This window comes from Camponotus floridanus, unplaced genomic scaffold (assembly GCF_003227725.1).
Source record: "Camponotus floridanus strain SB8 unplaced genomic scaffold, Cflo_v7.5 scaffold80, whole genome shotgun sequence".
NCBI classification, from domain to species: Eukaryota; Metazoa; Arthropoda; class Insecta; order Hymenoptera; family Formicidae; genus Camponotus; species Camponotus floridanus.
Genome location: NW_020229850.1, coordinates 846,012 through 869,261, shown reverse-complemented (window position 1 = coordinate 869,261; position 23,250 = coordinate 846,012). Strand labels below are relative to the sequence as shown.

Genomic DNA, 23,250 nt, shown 5'->3' with positions numbered 1-23,250 from the left:
AAGTAAAATGTAATGAGAAATGTTATTGATCACATTCTCTCTATCGTTATTATATGACAATTAAAACATTTTTCTAAATTTTTCTGCCAAGTAATTTTGCCAAGTATTATTAAATTAGATTGTGTAAATTAAAAAAAATAAAATTATACGGTAAAAGTATCGATAAAATATTATATTAGTCTATAAAATCATACTGAAAGATGCAGAAATATATTGCAATATTTCTTCAATTAATATATAAATAATTTGGCAAAGAAACAATGGTAAAAATTGAAGCAATATTTATATTTCTAAGAGATTAGATTTTGTCTTGTTTATTTCATATCAATTCACAAGCATGTCAAAATTTTCATTATTACGTTATTTCTTAAGTGCAAGAAAAGGGATGTGCGTTTATTAAAATAATGATGTAAAATTTATGATTACATAACGATTCGATTTTTCACTTACATATGTCAGACTTATCTAAGAGATAATACGTAACAACAACAAATAACGATAACAACATTTACGTAAGAATTTGCGATAAGAAAACGTGAAAATATATGCATAAATGAAAGAAAAGAAGCACGCAGATACTTGAGAATAAATAAAAGACTCGAGAATAAAAACAGATACTTTAAATCAAATTAATTAATTCCACACAAGCTGCGTGCGTTACGTTAAAACGATTTATCTCTCAATCGTCCTCAATTATGCGAAACAGTCATTATCGCCGTGTAATACGCGGTCTCTCATTCTTCACCGGCGTAATTAATAATTAATGCACAAACGCTTGTGTACGTGCTCATGAGACGAATGTAATCGTGGGCGGAAGTCACTTTATACGGTAGCGCGAGCGGTTAATGCCTGCGGGGGCTGTTGGGCGTGTATTACAGGGGTGGATTTCGACGGTAGTCGCGGTAGCGACGGCGGTGGGTGCCATTAACAGTGTTTCGCCGGAAATGTAAAGCATAATGCGCCGGCAGCTCTCGTGGATATGGAACCTATTACCATTCGCGTGTATAATGCTACCTTTCCCCGTCCCGTTGCGTCTCGCTGTATTGTGTTTGCGGAATGTTCAAGAAGTGTTCGAACTTGTCCCGCGTAACTATGAAGGATACTGTTCCGTGAAGGCATCTCTTCGGATCCGCAAACGATCTCTGGTCGTACTTACAAAAGTTTCGAAGGGATTTCTCAATCTTTTTGCAAATTTTTTCTCATCTTTTTCTACTCTGAAAATAATATATCTTTAGCACTTTATATATTACCGCTGAGCACGGTAATATCGAAGTATTAACACTTACATCCTTAAATTTTAATTTATCTAAAAATTATTTAAATAATTATCCGTTGTATATAAAATTAAAATGCGAAAATAAAACGCTATTTTTATTTAATTAAAAATTCAAGATTTATTTGCAGTTTAATTATCAAAATATTTAATGCCAAAAAATAAAAAGATAATGTCTTGTCGAATAGTTGAAAGAAAAATGCAAGAGAAAAATTAATTATTGTACTTTATTTTCGAGATTAAATAATAAATGGTTCGGCAATCATCTTAAAGAAAAATTTAAGAAATACTTTTGCGTAATAATTTTTTTGATTTTGTCTTAACTCGGGATCCGAGGGAGCTTATCAAATCTAAATCGTACGTGACTATAAAAAGGAAGAACGCGGAAATCTCTCGGAAAGCCGCTGTTCTGATGGCGATTCCGCGCGAGGCAGAGTCGAGTTTGAGTTCACTAAATCGACAGCTTGGCGTCTTGCAAACAGAAGCGACGTGATCCTGTTTGCGCTCAGTCGGGCATAATCCGAGGTAATCCTCTTGCACAATATGCGAACGCGATGCTCCATCCACCCCCTCTCTCCCTCTCTCTCTCTTTCTCTTTCTCTTTCCCTCTCGCTGTGCATATACATACATAAACATGTACGTACCTTTCGCGCTTCTCTCGTTGGGCTTTTTTCCCTTTTCCAGTTGTATCTCATCTCCTCGACCTCTTCTTCGTGCAAGAAAGCGCTTCCTCTGTAGCAGCGCAAAGAGCATCCTGGATAATGAAAGGGAAAAAGGGGGAAGACTCTTACTGATGCATTGCTTCGCATTGAATCTCATTGCGATAACTTGTGGAAATGAATCGTATTATAAATTATTACGTAACTTTGATGCGAATTAATGAGCCTTGCGTAAACGTCGCAAGAAGGATTTCGTTCTCCGAAATGTTTTCCTTTTCCTATCTTTCACGAGAACGAGGAATAATTTACATATTAACATATATTATAAATAAATATCGCTATTATAATATTATTATTGCACTAATGAAATTGTATTATCAATATGCTCTATGAATCGTTATGATTCTTATTTTATCAGATATCTTCTTTTATTATAATTTCATGTTTTGTAATCATATTTAATAATCTTTTCTTTGTGTACTATGTTATTTGATTTTTATTTATTTATAATATATATAAAACATTAATATTCAACGCATACATTAAAGAAAGATTTACTTTGATTTAGTTAAAGTGTTCCTACATGAAGATTTAAGCTTCTTTCGCGGTTTGCTTTTCTTGCTATATTTCTTTTTGTTCTATGTATTTTATAGAACGTGATACAACTTGTACGCTTTCAGCTGACTAACAACTCTTTCCGACACTAATTATACGCGCTTAACTCCATTTTCATTCCCTCTAGCACTGCGAGCTTTCGCTTCACCCTCTTTTTTTTTGTTTGTAGTAGTGAAAGATACACGGAGAGTGTTACGTTTGCGAGTAGTTCACGTCTTCAACAAGTGCGAGCTTCGATAATTAAGACACTTTAGACAATGTTGCTTAAAACGATTACATGTGATTTTCGCAAGGATGATTTACATTATTATATTTGAAATTGTGTAATAAATAAAAATTAACTTGCATATACGCGATAACAGATTATTAACACAATTAAGAAATAGCTCATTTTAAAAATATTTTCTATAATCCTTTTTGCTATGTATACAAACGTTTCTATGTTATACATAAAAATTTATTAGCAATTTTGCCGTGAATCAAATTTCTGTTACGATAAATTTCGTTTAAAATTTTTTTTATTTTACAATTATAAATAAATATAAATTTTCTTAGCTTTATTAATTGAAATAATTATTTCGATTATTGTTTTTATTAATTTTAAATGATTATTTTCAATAATTTACATTTTAAATGCGTTTGTCAATGACTTAAAAGACATCTGGTGTTTTTTCGAGTTCTGTGTAATTATTTCTTTTTTTTGTGTGTTTTTTATAACGTAAAGTTAAAGCATATAAAGTTAAGGTATACCGGCTATAGATACACGTTGCGGTAGGATAGGAATCGTGCGTTTCGAGATAACACGGTGATAAAAGAGATCGGTGCGCGCTTATTTGCCCGTTCAAGGCGATCGCGACGACGCGTTCGCGATATGCAAATGACGCAGATTTACACAGGTGCCGCGAAATACGCACAATTTTCGAGTATACGGCGTCTAATTAAGGTACGACGAGGCAGTTTGGGTGGATCGTTAAAACTATCAAGTATCTCCGGTACGAACCGTGCATTATTTTTATTAATCACCTTATTAATTCCTTCCAAGAAAACGTTTCTCTATCATTCTCTGTGCATATATTTCGCATATGTATATATATCATTCCGCGAAGCTGCTCTTTTTTTTTTAATAGTGTTAATATTTATCACACGTCAAACGATTAATAGTTCAACCTTTCGAATGCGGGGAAGTTACTATTGTACAATAACGAAGTTTTTTTACTGGATATTTTTTTAACGATTTTAATTATGAATTTCAGTGAACGGAAGTGTTCAAAGGCCCGAAGATTCTGCCTTCGCAGCAGCTGGGCGCTGCGGTCGCTCCATGGCCGGGCGCCACCGGCCTCATAGCCTCCGTCACTGCTGACGACATGGCACACAAAGGTAAGCTTATCTCTCAAATATAATTATACAATTTTTATAATTAATTAATGAGTTTAAAATTGTGAATTTATTTCAACATCGATCTGCGCGCGAGAAATCATTTTACGAATTTATAAACAAAGATAATAATGGGCATTATAAAAAAACATATGTAAGCACTGTAAAAACGATATTATGAGGTATCTTAAATATAATTAAAATTGACGGATAGATTATTCTAATTTATGTTAATTAATTAATCTTTTCGAAAGTTTTCATTTTTAAACTCTTGGCATGGCTTTGTACATATATATTTATAGATACATGCGCGTAAATAATTCTGTCAAATTTTCAGTTCGTAGCTTTTAACTTTTAATTCTCAATTTTAAAATATATAGATTAATAAACTACCTCACACACACACACACTTATAAATTGAAACGATGATTAAATTTTATAGAGAATTCAGATTGACTTAAAGCGAGATAAAAGTCCGAATAAATCAATGTCTTCAAAAAATTGCGTGATAAGAAAATTATACAGATTTATAGTGATGGGCCTAAAGTGTATCGAAAGATTTTCGAACATCCTTTTTTATGTGTATCGAAAGATTTTCGAACATCCTTTTTTATGAGCCTCAATCATAAGTCATTTTTCAATTCGATATCCCATTACGACAGCCCATCAGAAGAACGATTATGGTAAAATCTTTATGTGAGGAACTGCGCTTCAGAAGCATAAAATTTAACGATTCTGATCAATGATTATGAAATGTTGATGGCACGTAATGGCCACATGCGACGAAATTTCTTTCTTCAATTAAGCAGCTTTGCATTAATATTGCCAATGCGAAGTATACAATTGTGTACTTTTCTATTTAATTCAAAGATATAATTTTTTTAGTAATACTTGCTACTTGTCTAGAAAAAGCGCTCGTAAATTTCGAAAGTTATCGAGAATTATTTCTATCATTTCTTTAACGGTCTAAACCTTCGTGAAGAATCCGCGGTTCTAACTTAAATGAGAAAATCTTAATTCTAATTTAAATTCTTGAAATAACTATTCAAAGTGTATATTAAAATACGCATAGATAATGGTTAATGATGATGATTAATGATGATAGTTTCATGAAATGATTTCTCTTGTAGCGATTTTGCGTGCATTTTCTATTAATTCGCGGGACAGTCTCGATGAACGTAAACTATGTTCGGAGATATTACGGATAATTCGAATTCTAACTCCGGACGAATCGAAACGTCCGAGAATCAAGAGGGTGGCGTTCGGTTGATGGCTAAGGCGTTTAACCCCATTAGTCCTGAATGGAACTCTCCTTCCTTCTCTCTATCTCTTTCTCTCTCTCTCTCTTTCTCCCACCCTCTTTTCTCTCCTCCTTCCTCCTCCTCTCTCTCTCTTCTTTCTCTCTTCCTTTAACTTTCTGTCACTCGCTTCCTTCGCTCTCGCCTGTTCGAGCTCTCTTAACACAAGGGTCCGAAGAGGATGGGCAGACGACGTCTCAAGGCTTTCTAAAGCCGGCAACTTCTGCCTGAAACTGGCTGCTCACTTCACGTATTGATTTCCATTCTCTTACGCCTTCCAGCGCTCCTCGCCACGTCCTCCGAATCCTCCGTTCCTTCCGCGGGATCTTCCATACCTCCGCCGATCATAATTTCTGTCCTTTGACAACCTCTCGGTGGTAGCTATCGTATAATTAAACTAAAACGCTAGGCTAAAGAGAAGCTCTCAAACGCGGTATCTTTATCAGATAATTTTCATACCTCACCTATTTAATTCTACATTTTGTTATATTTGTCTCTCTCCGGATATCATAATATATAAATCTTTGAATATATTGAAATAGAATATTTACGGTTATTTAGAATATCAATGGTTCTCTCGAATATACAAATAAACTTTTATGCATTAATCAAAATTAGAGTAGACTAATCATGATTGTTTTTTTAATTAATTAAATCTCTAACGTTATTCTTTAAATCTCTTTTAGCAAACAGAGAACAATTAAGAATAAACTATATATATATATATATATATATATATATATATTTTAGGTTACTTGTTATTGTTATTGTGAAAATTTGAATAATTTAAAATGTTTTCATAGACAAATTTTCAAGAAAATAATTAGAACTCTTTTCTCGTATTTCGATGCTGTTTCCGCTGTGGGCGAGTAAAGAGATAATAAGTTGTTATTAAATTATCGAAAGAAGCATAATATTATTATGCCAGCAAATAATATAAATGTACGGAAATTGACTGAAAATAATTGCCCTTCTTCGTAAGAGACGTGTAACAAATATACGTTCCAACAAGCTTGACACACGTACAAGCACAATTGGAATTTTCTTTGGCGCAAGGAATTCCCGCGAAGATTTTCAGCGCGAGCGGTAGCGCGGATTAAACGCCGCGGCGCTCGACGACGGAATCCACAAGTGAGGAGGCGATCGGCGGAATCTGCAGGGTGCTCGAAAATCCACGAGTTATCTGACCGAGTGCGGCTCAGTGGGGTGTGTAGCGTTAAGTTGGCGTTAGCTCATCGAATCACCCCGAATAGAGCGACCGCCGTCGCGGCAGTGCCAAGAGACGAAGGCTTGTTTTGATCGATCGCACGTACAAATCGTATTTCCGACTTCGCCTCGCACAGGCGATGACAAATCCGTCCTTCCTTATTCCCCTGCGCGGAGCCGCGCGCGAAAGAGCTACGAATTATTGCTCGTAGAAACTGTCTTGCCTTAACCCTCGTGCCTGTTTTACGCCGAGCTTCAAGTAATAAATTAGGTGCTTTCCTTTTCCATTATTTTTCGTTGAGAAAGGTGAGCGGGTAACTTGTCGCTTGTCTTGCCTCCTTATTTCGTGTAATTACAGCGATTAGCGTAACGTGTAAAATTGCTTTTCTGTAAAATTCGGAGCTTCGTATACTTATTTCTAACAATAGAACGTTTGAGATTATGTAATATGTTTATGTTATTATGGCAATGCATAAAACGAATGTTGATTATTTATCTCATAAAATCATCAGAGCAAGCAAAATCGGAGCTGTGAAGTGTTAGTAATTAGAATTGCGTGGGCAGAAAGCGTTTTTATTACGCTAATTTGATTTTTCTCCGGGCATTAACGTTAAACGGAAGTATTATTTTTACTTTAGTGGAAATTATTACATTAGTGAATGTAATAAAAATAATTTTTGTATATACATGTTCCGAAAATAAATGGTTAAAAGCAGACTCGAATAATTTTTAAATGTATCACAGTTTTTATTGTATTATGAAATTGATCATATTTGAATTGTTATATATAATTTGGTTTACTGAAATAGAATTTACTCTTTCATTCAAATCATACGTTTTATTAATATACATCATGTAATTCAAATCTAGTCGCAAACTTGGGGATTTTCTGCAAATAAAAATGGGATAGAAATAAATCTTCAATTTATAAACAATTTAATTATTTCATAATTTTGTAAATAAGATAAAAAAGTTTTATCATTCTCTCTTAGTGATTATTTTATACATATTCGTTGCATTAAAAAATTATTCGTGAAATATTTCTACATCGTTTTATATAGAGACAATTTCGCCGAAAAATCGTTAAACATTCTTCATAAATTTTTCAGTCACATATTTGCGAGTAAGTTTTGCAGAATTGCAAAGCCGATCGACGACATTTCCGGTGTGAAATATCTATGAGATAGTATTTAACAAAGTTTTCACGATTGTTGGGAGGGTTAACGCTTCAAACGACGTTCTGCAGCTTTCGAACTAACGATGGTCTCTTAACCGTAATTCCTGACGAGAGTTTCCAAAGTTTGGCAAATCGTCGCGTTTCCGCACATTTGTCCTGCTCCGTCGCGTAAAATGAGGAGGCGCATCTCGTAGTTGTCGCGAGTAATCGCACGAATAACTTAGCGACCACATTTCCAAAATAACGCTCGTACTTGTTTCATATTTTCTTTTTATTTATCGCGAATAATTCTTGCTTCTTTTCATATCCAATGTATGTAAAAATAATTTAATTGACATTAATCAAATAACTTCTTCGAGAGAGCAAATTTGGATCATAGACAATGTTTATTTGAATTATACGGAGACTAATAATAATTAAAAAATTATAAAGATTTTATTACGATTCGACGCTATACATATTTTATTTATTAGTATATTAATATACATGAATGTTTTGTTCAATCTTTTATAATTTCCTATATGTTTACATATTAATAATGATCGGTAGAATTTTTCTCCGTATATATCAAAGTATCGTTCGAATTTCCATTAGAAAAACCATTCGACGACTTTTCGCGCGGCAGGTGGCAGGGGGCGATGTCTTCTGAAGAAATCCGGAAGTTTGGCAAATCGTTCGACCTCCGCTTTACCGCGTCGAGTCGGCTGTCAGCGCGACATTTCGCCGACGACGAATCAACCCCCCGTCGTGCAGAAGTTGCTCTTACGCATAAGGAACGACACGGCGAAATGAAGGGTAGCGCACGGGAGTAGCGAAATAAGAATAAGAAAGGATAGCGCCCGGCTCTTCTCTTCCTTCTCATTCTTTGTCGATAAGTGCAAAAAGCGAGTCAAGATAGAAAAAGACAAAAAAGAGGAGGGCGAGGAAGTGAAGGAAGAGGAGGCGGTGGAGGAGGAGATGGGGGAGGTGGCGGCGGGTTCTGAAGCATTGATCGTTTCTGAATTCCGAGTAGATGGCAACCCCCGGCGGTTCTTCACCCTCCGGCCTTTCTCCCTTGGAGTCTCGATATACGTACTCGTCTTTCGTATGTTGCTGCGGCGAAGAAGGAAGAGCAAAAATATGAAAACGTTGGAAAGACGGAGAGAGCAAGAAGGAGAGAGATAGAGAGCGAAAGATAGAAAGAAAGAGAAAAAAGAGCTACCCTCTTTAAAACGGTTCCCGTGCTCGTCCAAAACAGAAAACTCCTTCGCTTTTGATCCCGCTGCTTTCAAGCTTCGTCGACGACAGCTTGCACGGTTTGTATTCAATTAATTCAAGTAGTTTGTGATCACGCGACGAACGATGCTTTTTGTTCACCAATTTTGAGGAAAAATAACAATACTTAATTTTTATATAAAACTAATAATTAATGCCGCAGTTTTCTCAGAGCTGCGTTTCGATAAAGAAAGTCCAAGATTCTACGTGACTATGAGATTAGCAAAAAGTTGGGGGTGTGTAAATAATCGAAAACGATTATACGTCATAATCTTTTATTACACAGTGAATCTAAACAAAGATTTAATTTTATTTTATAATTTTGCACAAGAGAAAAAAATCACAAAGTATCGGTACGTTCTCGTAATAATTTTACGCATTCCCCCCACATCCTTTGCGGAAGCTATCTCGCAGTTACTCGCAAACATTTTCATGCCTTTGCGGTCTCTCTCCCCCTGTATTTCCCGAAGTATCGAATACTCCTTCCATCGCCATCATCATCGTCGTCGTTGTCGTAGTTTCCACTTGTGCGGCACCGCTGGAAAACGCTGAAGATACGCGTTATTTCAGGCGGACGAGAGGAGACGCCCTTCCACCGTTTCTTCCTCCCGCAGCAACCACCGCTGCCGTCGCCGGCGGCGGCTTTTACGGCTATCTATCGAAGCATTTCGTACGTGGACTGGATACATGGTGGATTTTCCGGGGGTCCTTCGCTTGCGCCACCGCGTTGCGACTACGAATTCTTCGGAACCATCCCTGTTTACCGTCCCTTTGCCAGGCTGGACCGAGCTCGAAATGTGCTGGCCACCCGCTTCTGTTTGAAGAGGGAATTTCACAGTCGAATACGCAAGACGCACAGTTCCTGTCCCGACTATCTTAGTTTTCACGGAGAAACTGCTCTTCGAAAAGGTGCCCGACAGTTACTTCCGGCAGCTAAGATGATCTCGCAGTTACATATTCATACAATATGCATTCGCATATTCGCGGAATTGAAGCACGACGGTTAAGAATCTCGGATCTTAATATCGTTTTATACAATCGAAATATTTCGATCTTCTCAAGAGTGATTATCGAATTTATTCCCTCAGATCTCGTAAGTCCCTCTCCCTTCATCTCTGCGGAATATTCTGAAATTTTTAAATCGTAAAACAGATTTTAAATCTCGTTTCTTTTCGTGTTCACAAATGTGGAGAGGTTCTTGCTCTTAATCTCGGGCTTATATTTATCTATTCTCCAATAGAAGAAAGTGCCACCGAGGTGGCATTAAAGCCGGGAGCTCATTAACGCAGCGAAAGAAAAGAACGAGCGGCCCGACGACCCTAGCCATTGTCACGACGTGAAGCTATTGCTATGGGAATTTCATGGATTCTCCGCGGCCGTCGCGAATAATGTCCCGATCGTTCCACTGATTTAACACTGCAAAGAGAGATAGATAGAGAAAGAAAGAGACCGAGAAAGGACAACGAAACGTTATTGGATATTCTCTCCAAACGGCGTAACTTGACCACACTTTAGATTCTGCTGCCAAGTTTTCACGAGTTCTTTGTGAAACTATTTGTTTCGAAAATTTTATACTGCTGAAATTGTTGCAAAACGTTTGGAATGATAATCTTTCTTCGAGATACAAGTCACGGACGCGTAGCTTAAAATAAAAGAAATTAGGTTGACATGTTTGATTCTGATCGAAATTATAAAATATCATGAAATTCTCTAGACAAATCTTAAAAAACATTTATGAAACATTTTATGAATACACATAGATTTTTGAAATATCTGTTTTCAATGAAAAATTAATTTATTGATGAATTAATCTTCTAAAATAATTTTGCGCTTTAGATCTGTGGTAGAAGTGAGACTGAGCAAAATAGATAAATGAAATACGTATCGAGAAAAATATTCTCTGATGCCTCTGGCAGCATATCTCAAAGATATCTTAAGCCGTTAGAGATCCATTCGCATTACTCATCGTTCTTTTGCGCTCGCTCGCGCATGCATTATTCCATCCTAACTATATAGCCCCCCGACGGGAAACAAAAAAACTGTCATATAAACCGCGCTCTCTCTCGCGCTGATGCTGAGAGGGTGACGGCGAGAAAATGGAGACGGTGTGAAAAGCCACCGCGAGAGACGACGGCGACGACGACATCGTCGCCGACATCGGCGGCGAACGTCGCTTTTGTCCGTCGACGAGCTTACGCGGGCATGACGTTAATCGACGAGACGAGCCTCGAAAGCGTTTGAGAGGGTAAACGCGGTTAAGCCAGCGTTGGAATTTCCTTCACGTCCTCAGATCGTCTCTCCAATGTTACAGCGTTAACTAATTCACTAATATGTCATTGTAAACCGTGACTTGTGCAAAAATTACGTTTACATTGGACGCATTATATTATATGATACATCATAAAAAAGTAATTAAAAAATTCAATCATTTGAAAGATTAAGAAACAAAAGAATAAAATTTCTAAGGCGACATTATATGATTAATTTAATCACCAAAAAGGGAATTTCGATGTTATAATTAAATATGACGTTAACATTTGCGAGTTCTAATCTAAAAACTAATCATGATTATTGCAACAAACATAAAATTTGTACATGTATACATTTGTAATAGAAACACAGTTATAGCGAAAAAGCACACTATTTTTTATCGATGCAGTTTAAGCGTCGTGCATCGAGAATAAAGAAGTATTTCACGCTAAATAAATATTTTGACAAATCACAACGGGGAGAAAGAGAGGAAGAGAGGACGATAGTCCGGGCATACCATGGATGTATTATGGGTATACGAGCAACTGTCGACCTAATTTTCCCCTAAATGTTTCCGGAGATTACATCGGTTCGCTATTGTACGTGACCCGCGTACGACGTCTTTCAATGGAAGTCTGCAAACCTCTCGGAAAAACGGATGCCCGATTTACATTGGCTCTCTGGTATCATGCAGGGTATTTAGCGCAAATGATATTTTATAATAATTTAATATATCCATAATAATCGCACGTATTCTCCGAGACATGCATGAAGTGTGATATGCAAGAAAAGCATTTGTCGTAAATCGCAGAAATCTCGACAGGATTAAAACAACAGGATTCTTAACTCGGCACGCACTTTCAGGATTGTTTATTTCGCTGCGGCAAAACTTTACGTTAGTCCGCGTGGGAGAGTCAGGAAACGTAATTTCCTTCCTCTGCGGTGGGCGCCGCGTCGAGGAAAACAAATGGCGGACAAATGCATAAAATGAGGAAAAATCGTTAGCGAAATGCGGCGCGTTTATCCGTCCCGCGATAATGACGTCGTTTGGCGCGCTAGCAGCACTCTCATTTGATTTCGTTTCTGCATACGCTGTTAGTGCATCAGCGACGAGTTTATTTGCCCTCCATCCTTTCTCTTCTCGTCCCCTTTCTTCACTGTTTTTCGCGTTCCTCGTCATCTCTCGACGTCCTCAAACGTACTTTTGCGTGCCACCGAAAAATCTTGGTCCCTCTCTCTCTCTCTTTTTTTTCTCCTAAAAGGACTCGAGAGGTATACCACTTCAGACTCTGAAGGACCGTCCTGTCTCGCGCACAATAATAACGATTCCACCCGCACACCTGCCCTGACTACCGAACCAATCTCCAAAACGTGGACCGACCCACATTCTCATTTTCATAACAAGGCCAAATAAGCTGCACCTGCGATTCCCTCAAACGTACACTCTTCTTCATTCCTTTCCTGTAGCGACATTTTTCGCGTATTACGTCTAGATTGTCATGGAAAATATATGGGAGACTTGCTATCTCGAGAATATTTTCTCACGCAAAGCGAGCGATATTTATTACGTAAATTTATATACCGTCTCTGCGGATAATGATGAAAGTTTCTTGGCGGTGACAAAATCGATTATAAAATGTGAAAGTATTTTTTTAAATTTTATTTAACAATATTCAGTAAACTTACAATTAGTCTTTATTACGAATACACTAATGACAGATAGATTTTTAGAGTATAAACGCATTTAAATGTAATTTATAATGTTATTCCTAGTATTTAATATTTTTATACAGCATATTTTTTTCATATCTATTTATTTTCACGAAATTCTTGATATTCGTCAATCAAGTATGAAAATTTATTTACTATGCACGTTGAGCGTGCTTCCTGATTTGATAGAGTATTCGGTGTTTCATTTGCATCTCTCGGACGTAGATCCCCATGTTAGATGTAGATCGACAACGCTGCCGCATTATTCCCACAGCTGATCATTCCGATACGTAGATCTAATTATGTCACAATCCCCATGGGCATCGCACTCCCATGGGAACGAGCGGTGCGCGACCACAATGCCAACCAACCAGTCGATGTCTCATTGTGCACTTTGTACGATTGTAGTACGCCTCTGTTAAAGGGGCCCTGGTCGGCGCCTTATTTCCTGGTGGCACATGCACGTCGACCCCCAGCCTACGTCTACATAAGGCTCCTTCGCCGGACCCTTCCCGCATTTTTCGGTAATAACCGTCGAAAAAACGGGGGGCTCCCGTAGACGATGTAGCGAGGATCTCCCTCGTACGTCGATCGCGATTAAGCTTGCTCCCTTTTTTTCCTCTCTTTCCTCGTTCACAAATCGCGCGGATTACATGGCCGGAACACATGCTCCTCGATATTGTTGCCGCGATTTCGCTTATTTAACGGAAATATTGGCGACCGGTATCTCTAAGTTTCTTTAATTTTTTCAACGTCTAGAGGATAATACTGTATAAATAGGAATTAGTAGTAGTAAACATACAACTGGGATTTTGGGTAGGAATTAAACTTCCATGCAGAAATTTGTTTTGCTGTTAATCTGTACATATATGTAAGAAAATAGACTCTGTTTTCAAAAATGGAAATTGAAAAAGAAGAAGCTCAAAATTAAATCAGAGAAAATTAGTCAGTAAATCTAATTAAAAAAGCTTTTTACGAGAAGATTGATAAAATTAGGGAATATAATCTACGTATATTTGTTTCTTACGTCATATGATCTCTTATTATAATCAAAAATTATTTATTAATTTATAGAATAATTTAATAAAATAACTAACTTATTATTTTAATAATTAATTATTAATTTATAAAATAATTTAATAAAATAATTAATTTATCATTTTAATAATTACTTATTAATTTATAAAATTATTTATTAATTTATAAAATATCCCCTTGTTAATTTATCAGAGCACATACTACACATTGTGAAAAAACTCACATACATTAGATAATAGAAATATTTATCATATTTTATTTCGACTTTATTAATTATCTACACGAGCAAGATTTCTTCTTTTTCACCGCGAATAGATTAAAGTGCCAGTTTATCGCAGTTGATATCGAGATACTGAATATAATTCAGAGATGATGATCTACCTGCCGGACACGCGCGTGAGGGGACGGTAGTACCGGAATTGCCCGCGGACGAACCTGGGCCTCCTAGCTCACCGTGTTGCTAGAGAGAAGCAGCGGCTCTCTGACAGACTCGTTGGCGCGGAATAACGCGTTTACAGGGCTCTTTGTCCAGTCCGCTTTGGATCCACCACGCTGGCCGTTTCGTGCGGCTGCTGCCGCCACCGCCGCCGCCGCTGCCGCACCGCGCCGATCCCCGATCTGTTTCCCCGACCTTCCAGCATATAGTTGGCCTCCAGGTAATTGGATAATTCGACCCGGAAAGAGAACTCCCTCCACTTGCCAGGAAGCGCTCACCTTTCCGGCGCAGAACAGCGCGTTGACTCGCGCGTAATAGACGATCGCCGCGAGTAGTCACCGTCGAGTAGTTGCTCGTATAATGACGCATTTAATCGATTCGTAATTAAAGTCGAAATGCCCGAAGCTTTTTTTTACAAATTAAAAGATATTTACTTCTTATACTGTACAGGTTAATTCTATAATTTATTTCTATGTCCAAGATGATACGAAGATGTTAATGTATTTGTTTCAACGATTAATGCAAAGTAATTCCATGAATGAGAATTATATCTATCTTATATCTATTTTATTCGTAATTAAAATCGAAATGCTCGAAGCTTTTTTTTACAAATTAAAAGATATTTACTTCTTATGTAATTACAGGTAAATTCTATAATTTATTTTTATGTCCAAGATATATGAAAATGTTAATGTATTTATTTTAACGAACGGATTAATGCAAAGCAACTCCATGAATGAGAATTATATCTATTCTTAACATATTTATTTTATAACAGTCGAACCTTGATTCTTTAATCAGAGTTCGAACGTTATAAAATATAAGCTAGATGGTATGTATATTTGATGCTTTAATCACATTTAGTTTGATTAGCTAATGACTCCTAAAAATTTATAAATTTTGAAAATGTTAAAATAATTTTTGTAACGAGAAGGAGGAAGTTAAAAAAAGCATTCACACACAAAAGTATATTATACATTACATTTATTTATCTGATATAAAAATAAATTGTGAATTTATTAAATATTTTTAATTTCCAATAATTCGATTAATTTCAAATAATTCGTTTTGGTGAAAAGTTTTTAAAAGTTTTACTATTTGAAACATGTCTGTGTGTGAATTTAGAATTGTCTTTTACTGATTATTATATTTTTTATTAATTAACAGAATTTAATTAGCAGAATTTTCGTTCCATTGATTATTAGATCTTAAATCAAATTACACACTCAATTTATTCGGTATCAAATATTTGGCATTTCGCAAATAGGAAATCTACGATCAATCGCCAAGTCGAAATCTCATTAGTGTCTTAAGAATGTAGCCATACGTATAAGCTAACCGTGTCACGGTACAAAATCGTCGACGAGATCCTTTAACCTGGAACAAGATCCCACATCTGTCTCCGGAGTCGATCTTTCCCCTTCGATACAAATCGGTGATCGAGGATGAATCGAGTTGTCAATGGACGGCCATTAATAACGCTAATAACTGTCGGGAGCACGTTTTCGGGGAAAAAAGGTTGTACCGGCAATAGAAGGAGAGAGGAAAAAAATGAAGAGGGGAATAGAAGAGGAGTCGCTGCAGGTCAAAGCACGCGGCAGATTGGCTGCAAACAACGGTACAACAAATACTCGAGTCCTCATTGTGCGCCGTTTCTCCTCGCGCAGGACAGTGTCGTGTAGTTCGCGATAGCGGCTACGGGAAAGCGGTCCCGGCCGCACCCCTAAGGTATAAGAGTCCTCATTTTGAAAACATGTCCGCAACAATGAGACCATTATGACGATCGTCGAGCCGGTCGCATTCATATACGCTGCTCTCTCGTACTTTCTTCTGCTCTCTCGCGGTTTCTTCCGTCTCTACCTGGACGGTCAGTTGTGCTATACGACTGACCCTCGTCATGTCGTCCATGGCGTCTCAATACGGCGGCGACGAGCGAGAGACGAGGGGAAGAAAGGGGGAAAAATCGGTGCGAGGGGGAGATTCTTCTATATCGTCGAGCGATTTCACCGACAAAATAGACTACTGTCATCTACGATGATGCACACGACTTTCCGCATTGTGCTAGCAGCTTTATGGCGAAAACGCGAGTAGCCAACTGCAGGTCGACATCGTTGACGCTTCACGAAGAAACCCCTGTATCGACGAGATTCCATAAATTAGTTCGAGAGTATCATTGACACCGTAAAATCCACAGAGGACTTCATCGTGCGTCCCTATATATTCTTTACACTTATTTTCTTGATACATTTGTGAGATCTATAGAACGATTGGATACTTTCTTCTACATTTCGAAGCGAAGAATGAAAATCAAATACCAGTTAAGAGTCAAAAGTAACGTATTGTAAGTTAAATAAGGAAATATTTTTACATAAATTATATAAATTATTTATATTCAGTTACAAAGAATTTATTTCAGAGAAGAGAAATAAGAGATATTAAAAGACAATACAAATGCTGAATTTCGTTACGAGTAAGAGAACCAGATTTAGAGATTATAACTGGAGATCAGAACTAGATGATTCCAAGGATTGCGATTAATAATTTTTACAAGCATTTCCGAATCGACGTGAAGTGACACTTGGACATGATCGGGCAGATATTCCGTTTCTTCGTCATCCTCTTGAGCGATTACTGTGGCGAAACATCATGCCACTCGAGCCCAAGTGGGCATCCCTCGGCACCTATCCGAAGTTGAGGAGCCTCAAATGGGTTCGGAGGGTATCCCGTGCTCTTCTCTGTTCATTCATTCGCCGGAAACGTATCTTTGCGGTGAATGATTGAGACGCCCGGCAACGGGCATCGTCGACAACGCTCTAGGTGAACCGACTTTAACTGCCGTCCGTAAGCATTTGTCATGGCACTTTAGCAGAGCGCCGTTCCGAATACATGTATACGAACCTCACGATAGAGATTGCCGTTCTTGTTCGCAAGTCCGCAACTTCTGCACAACTTGATACAAGGATGCACAATGACAATGGCTACAGCGGGAGAGCTTTCAGATCGGCGAATGGAGCTTTTCACATCAAACAAAATTCGATCGATCCGTGTCATCGATATACAAATCGTCTCGCTAAATGGATGGAAACTCAAATTTGACTCTTGAATTGTTGCGCTATATATCTCAAATATTCTGAACTCGATTTTCGGATTTAATAATAGAATTAGAATATGTAGAAATATATATTTCTATACATATATAGTAGTAAAATTTATTTTTTAGTTTTGTGAGCTTTTAACCATTCAAAATCTTTATCAATTTTGCATATACTGTTTATTCTTATAATTTTAATCATGTAAAATATATATTTTTTCTTGTAAAATTCTTGAAGAATGTTTTATGAAATTATTTTATATAATCCAATTTTTTCAAGAATCTTAAAGAAGAATTTTATATAAAAATGGAAACTACGAATTACTATAGAATTTACGAAATGCAGAGAAAGAGAGAGAGCAAAATGAAGCGCAATGATCCATTTTAGATAGTCAAAGACGAATCAGAACAATAGTTTATTCTAGTACGAGAAATCAGGATGGCAAGTCTCGCGTAAAGGAAGCCGGCAACCTCTAGCGAGCCGCTGCTGCTCGTCGTAATTGATTACGTCACGATGGCGAGAGGAGGACCACCCCGGAGAACAAGAAGGGAAAAGAGAGGTGGATGTATAAGTCAGACGGGGAGGAAGAAGTCGGACGGATGATGAATGTGCTGTCTGAGCCGTCGCGTCAGCGAGGCTCTGTTGCCCGTTTGTAAACGAGCTTCCCATTTTTTTTTCACGGTTCTTTACGCGCTGCCAAAAGTATCAAACTGTCTGCGCACATCCGAAAACACTTTGCTCGTCGATCCTCGATTAGCGTTCGTTGATCACTTGCCAGCTTAGTCTTTCCAAAATTGCGTGTTTTTGTTCGTAAAGAACGTAAAGCAAGCATGAAAGAAATAAATTGTAAGATTAATAGAACTAATTAGAAATTATGTAGATTGAAGAGCTATGAAAGCAAATTTGCAATTCCAACATTTGCATCTTTTTTGTACATGACAGCGAATTGCTGCAGTTACAACATTAGTGTACAGTTTCAAAGTTTATCAATTAATAGTTTGAATTAATACGTATATTAATACTGGCGAAACAAATCAAAAAAAGAAAAAAAACGATTTCTTTGCGTATGATGTAAAGAAAAATTATTATTTTCATATTATGCTTATTCAGAATAATGCATTTGTACAAGATTTTATTATACAGCCGGTTACGCTAACCCGAGATAAGAAAGTTTGTCTTGGGTAACTATTGGAAATACATTTTTACGTTGATAGATGAGAAGTTATCTCGTAAGAAACAGCGTATTATTGTGTATTATAATAAGTTTATCACACGGTATATTTAAACTGCGTTGTTAGCAGCACGGAATGAACATGTCCTTGTTCCAATTATACTGTCACGTATGTATTTGAAAAGAATATAATACATAATTCCAAGGTAAATGACTTCCATTTTTCTTTAATTCTGTTAGACATGTGTGAAGGCAATGTCGTTTACTTGCTTCAACAAATATCATAATGAAAGAAAGAAATTTTAACAGTTCTCTACATTAATAAGTGCGCTGCAATTGTTCAACGTTAATTTCTTTATCTTTTTTGTTTGTAAAAAATGTCTCTAACTTGATATTTTAAATACATTAGCAAAAATTTGATTCATGAAAATCATTGCTTCTAAAATAATCTTTATTCCTTAAGGTATACGTGTCATTTGTTTTAAATATCTCGCAATTTTAATTATTGCATCGATAATAGAATAATAATAATATAAAACAATGTCAGATAGAGCTATATACGTGACAACAATGATTTTTCAGAAATCCACAGAGACGAACATTGAGAAAAATTTCGCGCGTGTTCGATGATGCATCGTGATACGGGAAAGGGTGTTGGGACGAGGAAGCGAGAAGGGATCAAGGGACGGCTAATGAAGTCCTAATAAACGGCGCCGAGACTCAGGCAGGCGGCAACACCCTTTCTGGCTTGATATTTAATACAAACGTTACAATATCAAAACACGTCCTTTGGGTCCGAATGCCCACTCGAGCGCACCCCTTGATCGCGCGCGTGGTTAATACCGTCTGCCTTAAGGCGACGGTATCGCGCACCCCCTTGCGTTGTTGTACCGATTCTAATACAAACATACACATCCCCAGAATCCGCGTTGGGTCCACGACGAGGAGCTAACTATAATTCCCCGATGCTCTCTCGTGCTCGAACACAATGGCCGGGCAAGCGATGCAAAGGGGAGAGAGAGAGAGAAAGAGAGAAAGAGAAACTAGCAACTAGCCTTTTCTAAAGACACGCCAGTTATTTGCGCGAGTTATTATCGCTCGTTAAGAACCGGCATTCGAAGCGCGTTTAACAATTTGCTCGCATTCGCCCTCCTCAGACTCCATTTGTTTCTTTAATTTACTACTCCGCTTTTTGCCCGCCGATTTGCGAGTCTCGCGCGGTATTATCGGTAGATTTTTCCTCCGGACGAGAATTTCCGCTTCCGTATGCGTGTCTCTTCTTTATAGATTTTTATAAAGAGGCAAGTGGCGACTTGTGAAAACACAGACACCTATAATTAATTAATTTTGTAAATTATGACGCGTTGTTTACACCTACCCTCGTGTGCACACGTGAGGTAGCTTCTCTCTTTCTCTCTTTCTCTCTCTTTCTCTCTTTCGACAACGAGGAAGTCCCATTCACGATGGGACATACACGCGAGAAATGGCTCGCGATTCTCGCGCCAGGCCCATTTTCGAAAGTCAATCGACCGTGAGCCCCCTTTTCGTCAATCGTGCACACTCGTAAATCTCCCTTATAACCCTCGGGGTGTGTGCCAGTCGACGCGATGCGATGCGCTGAATTAGCGTCAACAGGATATTTTTGACAAATGTTGCTTTTTTCCTAACGGATCTCATGAACGATAATTGTGTATGAAAGTTATACATATACACATACGTCTGTACCAATATTTCATTCTGTTTAGTAATAGTTTCCAATCGGTATTTCGATGCAAGCTCGTTTAATTTTTCCGCATTGCTATATATCTATTATTAGATTTAGCGAGTAGATTTGTGTGTAAAGGATTTAACAATTTTTTATTATTATTACATGAGATAAAGAAATCTAATCCTTTGTAGTGCAAAATTATTAGTGGTAATTATTGAATTAGTGAATAATTAATCGTGTAATTTAACTACATTAATGTAGTCAATATATTAATTAAACATTCAGAGATAATCTCATATTTTCCTTTGGAAAACTATTTTTAAATTATTTATTTATTATTAACTTACACGAAAGAAAAAATACATTTTTTAGAAATATTATAATGTTACGTACAAACATATCCAAATTTAATTTTTTCTAATCTCTTATAATCATACAAAGGAATTATAATCATGTTTCTGACAACTGATTATAATTAATTATTCTATTGATATTTAAATCCTTTCACTAGATTCAACATAAATCTTTGCATACATCATTAAAAAGTGAAAGTATCTATGTTATACAATGGTATTTATTTATTTCTTATCTTATTTGCAAATTTTATGTATTTTTTGAAAACGATAGGATTTCTACCCCAGAAAAATTAGGGCGTGGCACTCCACTCTAGGTGTCACCTTCGGATGCAGCTTTTGCGCGCGGCGGTGACGGGAATATAAAATATCTGCGCGAGGGAACGCTTCTTTTTCTTTCTCTCTCTCTTTCTCTCCCTCCCTCTCTCCTCCCTGGCGTTTCTCTCGAGTATCCCAAGACGGCGGCGTGTGTGCCTGCCTTGTCACTGGCACAATGAGTCGAAGATTATCTACGATGGGATTCGCTGACATTACGACGCTCGCGACCAACCCCCTGCGCTCGCCCTCCGCCACTCCTCGCCCCCTTTCGTCGAGCGCGAAAAGAAAGAAAGAAAGAACCCGCCGTAGTCTTCTTCTCTCCTCTCGGCTTCTAAACGGGAGGAGAGAAAATACATGATCTACGGCGACAGCGGTATTGTTCGTCGAAACGCGAAAAAGTCACCAGAGGTGGTGGAGCATTTGAACTCTTCACACCCCTTATGCGAACATTCGGCGAGAGGAGGGAATAATTCAGAGAAATATGATTTTTTGTGGGCGCAATTTTTTACCGTTTCATTTGTTGGTGTATCTAGCTTTCAAGAATGAAAATGACTATTTGAAAAATAAGCGTGCATAAAGTTATGCGATTTCCATCGTTCGCAGGACACAGCGGGGTGAACCAGCTGGGTGGTGTCTTCGTCGGCGGCCGGCCACTTCCGGACTCGACGCGGCAAAAGATCGTCGAGCTCGCACATTCGGGCGCGCGACCATGCGATATCTCCAGGATACTGCAGGTCAGCAACGGCTGCGTCTCGAAGATCCTCGGCAGGTTGGTTGCAATACTGCTTATTATATTTTAACATGCAGGTATTTCTGGAAAAATAGAAAACTTGAAATTCTCAGAAATTCATTTCTTTTGTAATTAAAAGAATATTTTAAAGCTATAATGGAATTCAAACTTAAGAGAAGAATATAAATAGGTTATTCAAACACTTTTATGTTATGCACAGCCATTGCGTCATAAAAGACGCAATCAAGGTATATTGTTCAATAATGGCTTTGCCCCCGCATTATGCACTTCGATCCAAATTTAAACCATAATATGGCGGACGATATGCTTAGTGTAATATTCTATCATTAATGTTGACTTGAGAATCTTTCTTATGTCCCTACCGTATTGTACCGCAAATTATTATTGTTGTAGGTACTATGAGACCGGATCTATAAGGCCCAGGGCCATTGGCGGCAGTAAACCGCGCGTCGCAACAGCGGAGGTTGTTAACAAGATCTCGCTCTACAAAAGCGAGTGCCCATCGATCTTTGCGTGGGAGATTCGAGATCGCTTGCTGCAGGAGGGCGTATGTACGAACGACAACATTCCGAGCGTAAGTACGGCCTAGAATATGTGCAAAGATTCTTTTGCTTTCACTTATATTAAACAGAATTTATATTGAGATTGATAAGAATTATCTTCATTATAGTGGCTATGTCATTATCATTATTATAAGCAGATAGAAATAGATAACAAACTAAATTAATTGAAATATTTTTCACTATTACAATAAACAAATTGACCTCAATAATCAATATAATAATGATTGATAGAAAGAGTAAATATATACAGATAATTTTTTATTAAAAATAAAAAACATTTTTATTAACGCCAGTAATGGAATTATGGCAAAAATTCGATTTATTTAAGATTATTTTGCAGTTATTTGAGTTTCATTATTTTATTAAGTCTGCTGACAAAAGGATACTTTAGCAGATTTTTCTACTAGATCATAAAATATATAATAAATATATAAATATCGCACGTTTAATAAAAACGTTATTCTTTTTGAAAATATAGATCAAATAAAGATTCGCGCTTCGTAAAAAAATCTTTGCTAACTTGTAGTTAAAGCTCGTTGACCGATTACGCAACTTGACAAAAGTTTCCGCGGAAGAATCGGTGTCGCGGCGACGGCGACAATACAAAGCGCGTCGCAAAACAGCCGTAATGGAGCCTGACTTTCGGCGGGTGGAGGTTGTAAACGCGCAGGCGTATTGTCAACGGTGGCTTTGTCTCTACTCACACAAAACAGGACCGCATTTACATAGATAGTCGTACGTAGAACGAGGAAGGGGACGGAGGTGAGGGATGGAAATCAGTTTTCCATGGGGTAGCGGCCGGTTGTACAGAGGATGTTTATGCGAGCCGATGGACTCTCGGGCGACGTGTGCAAACTCCACCCCCTCGCGCGCGGCTGATGTTGTTAACACGAGGCGGTTAATCGCGCAAACGGATGACGGACGATTTGGCCTTAACCGATTCCGCCCCGACGAGTCCCCTGTTTCCCCAACGCGAATCATTTCTTCCCGTCTCGCAATCACGT

General features: G+C 37.6%; 1 protein-coding gene across 5 annotated transcripts in view; it reads left to right on the top strand.

The window, feature by feature from the left end:
• Nucleotides 1-23,250, top strand: part of LOC105250098 (paired box protein Pax-6) — an 81,443-nt gene that overhangs the window by 3,362 nt on the left and 54,831 nt on the right. For 3 of the 5 annotated variants that reach the window (XR_003123621.1, XM_025414469.1, XM_025414466.1), the window contains exons 2-4: nucleotides 3,801-3,924; nucleotides 21,536-21,701; nucleotides 22,074-22,257. Coding sequence is in view for 4 of the 5 variants with exons in the window: in XM_025414469.1 (XP_025270254.1) it covers nucleotides 3,912-3,924; nucleotides 21,536-21,701; nucleotides 22,074-22,257 (363 nt within the window). In the remaining variant the exon portion in view is untranslated. Of the gene's footprint in view, nucleotides 1-3,499; nucleotides 3,540-3,800; nucleotides 3,925-21,535; nucleotides 21,702-22,073; nucleotides 22,258-23,250 lie in introns of those variants that run through there. The other 2 variants (XM_025414467.1, XM_011256021.3) reach the window with 2 other exon arrangements.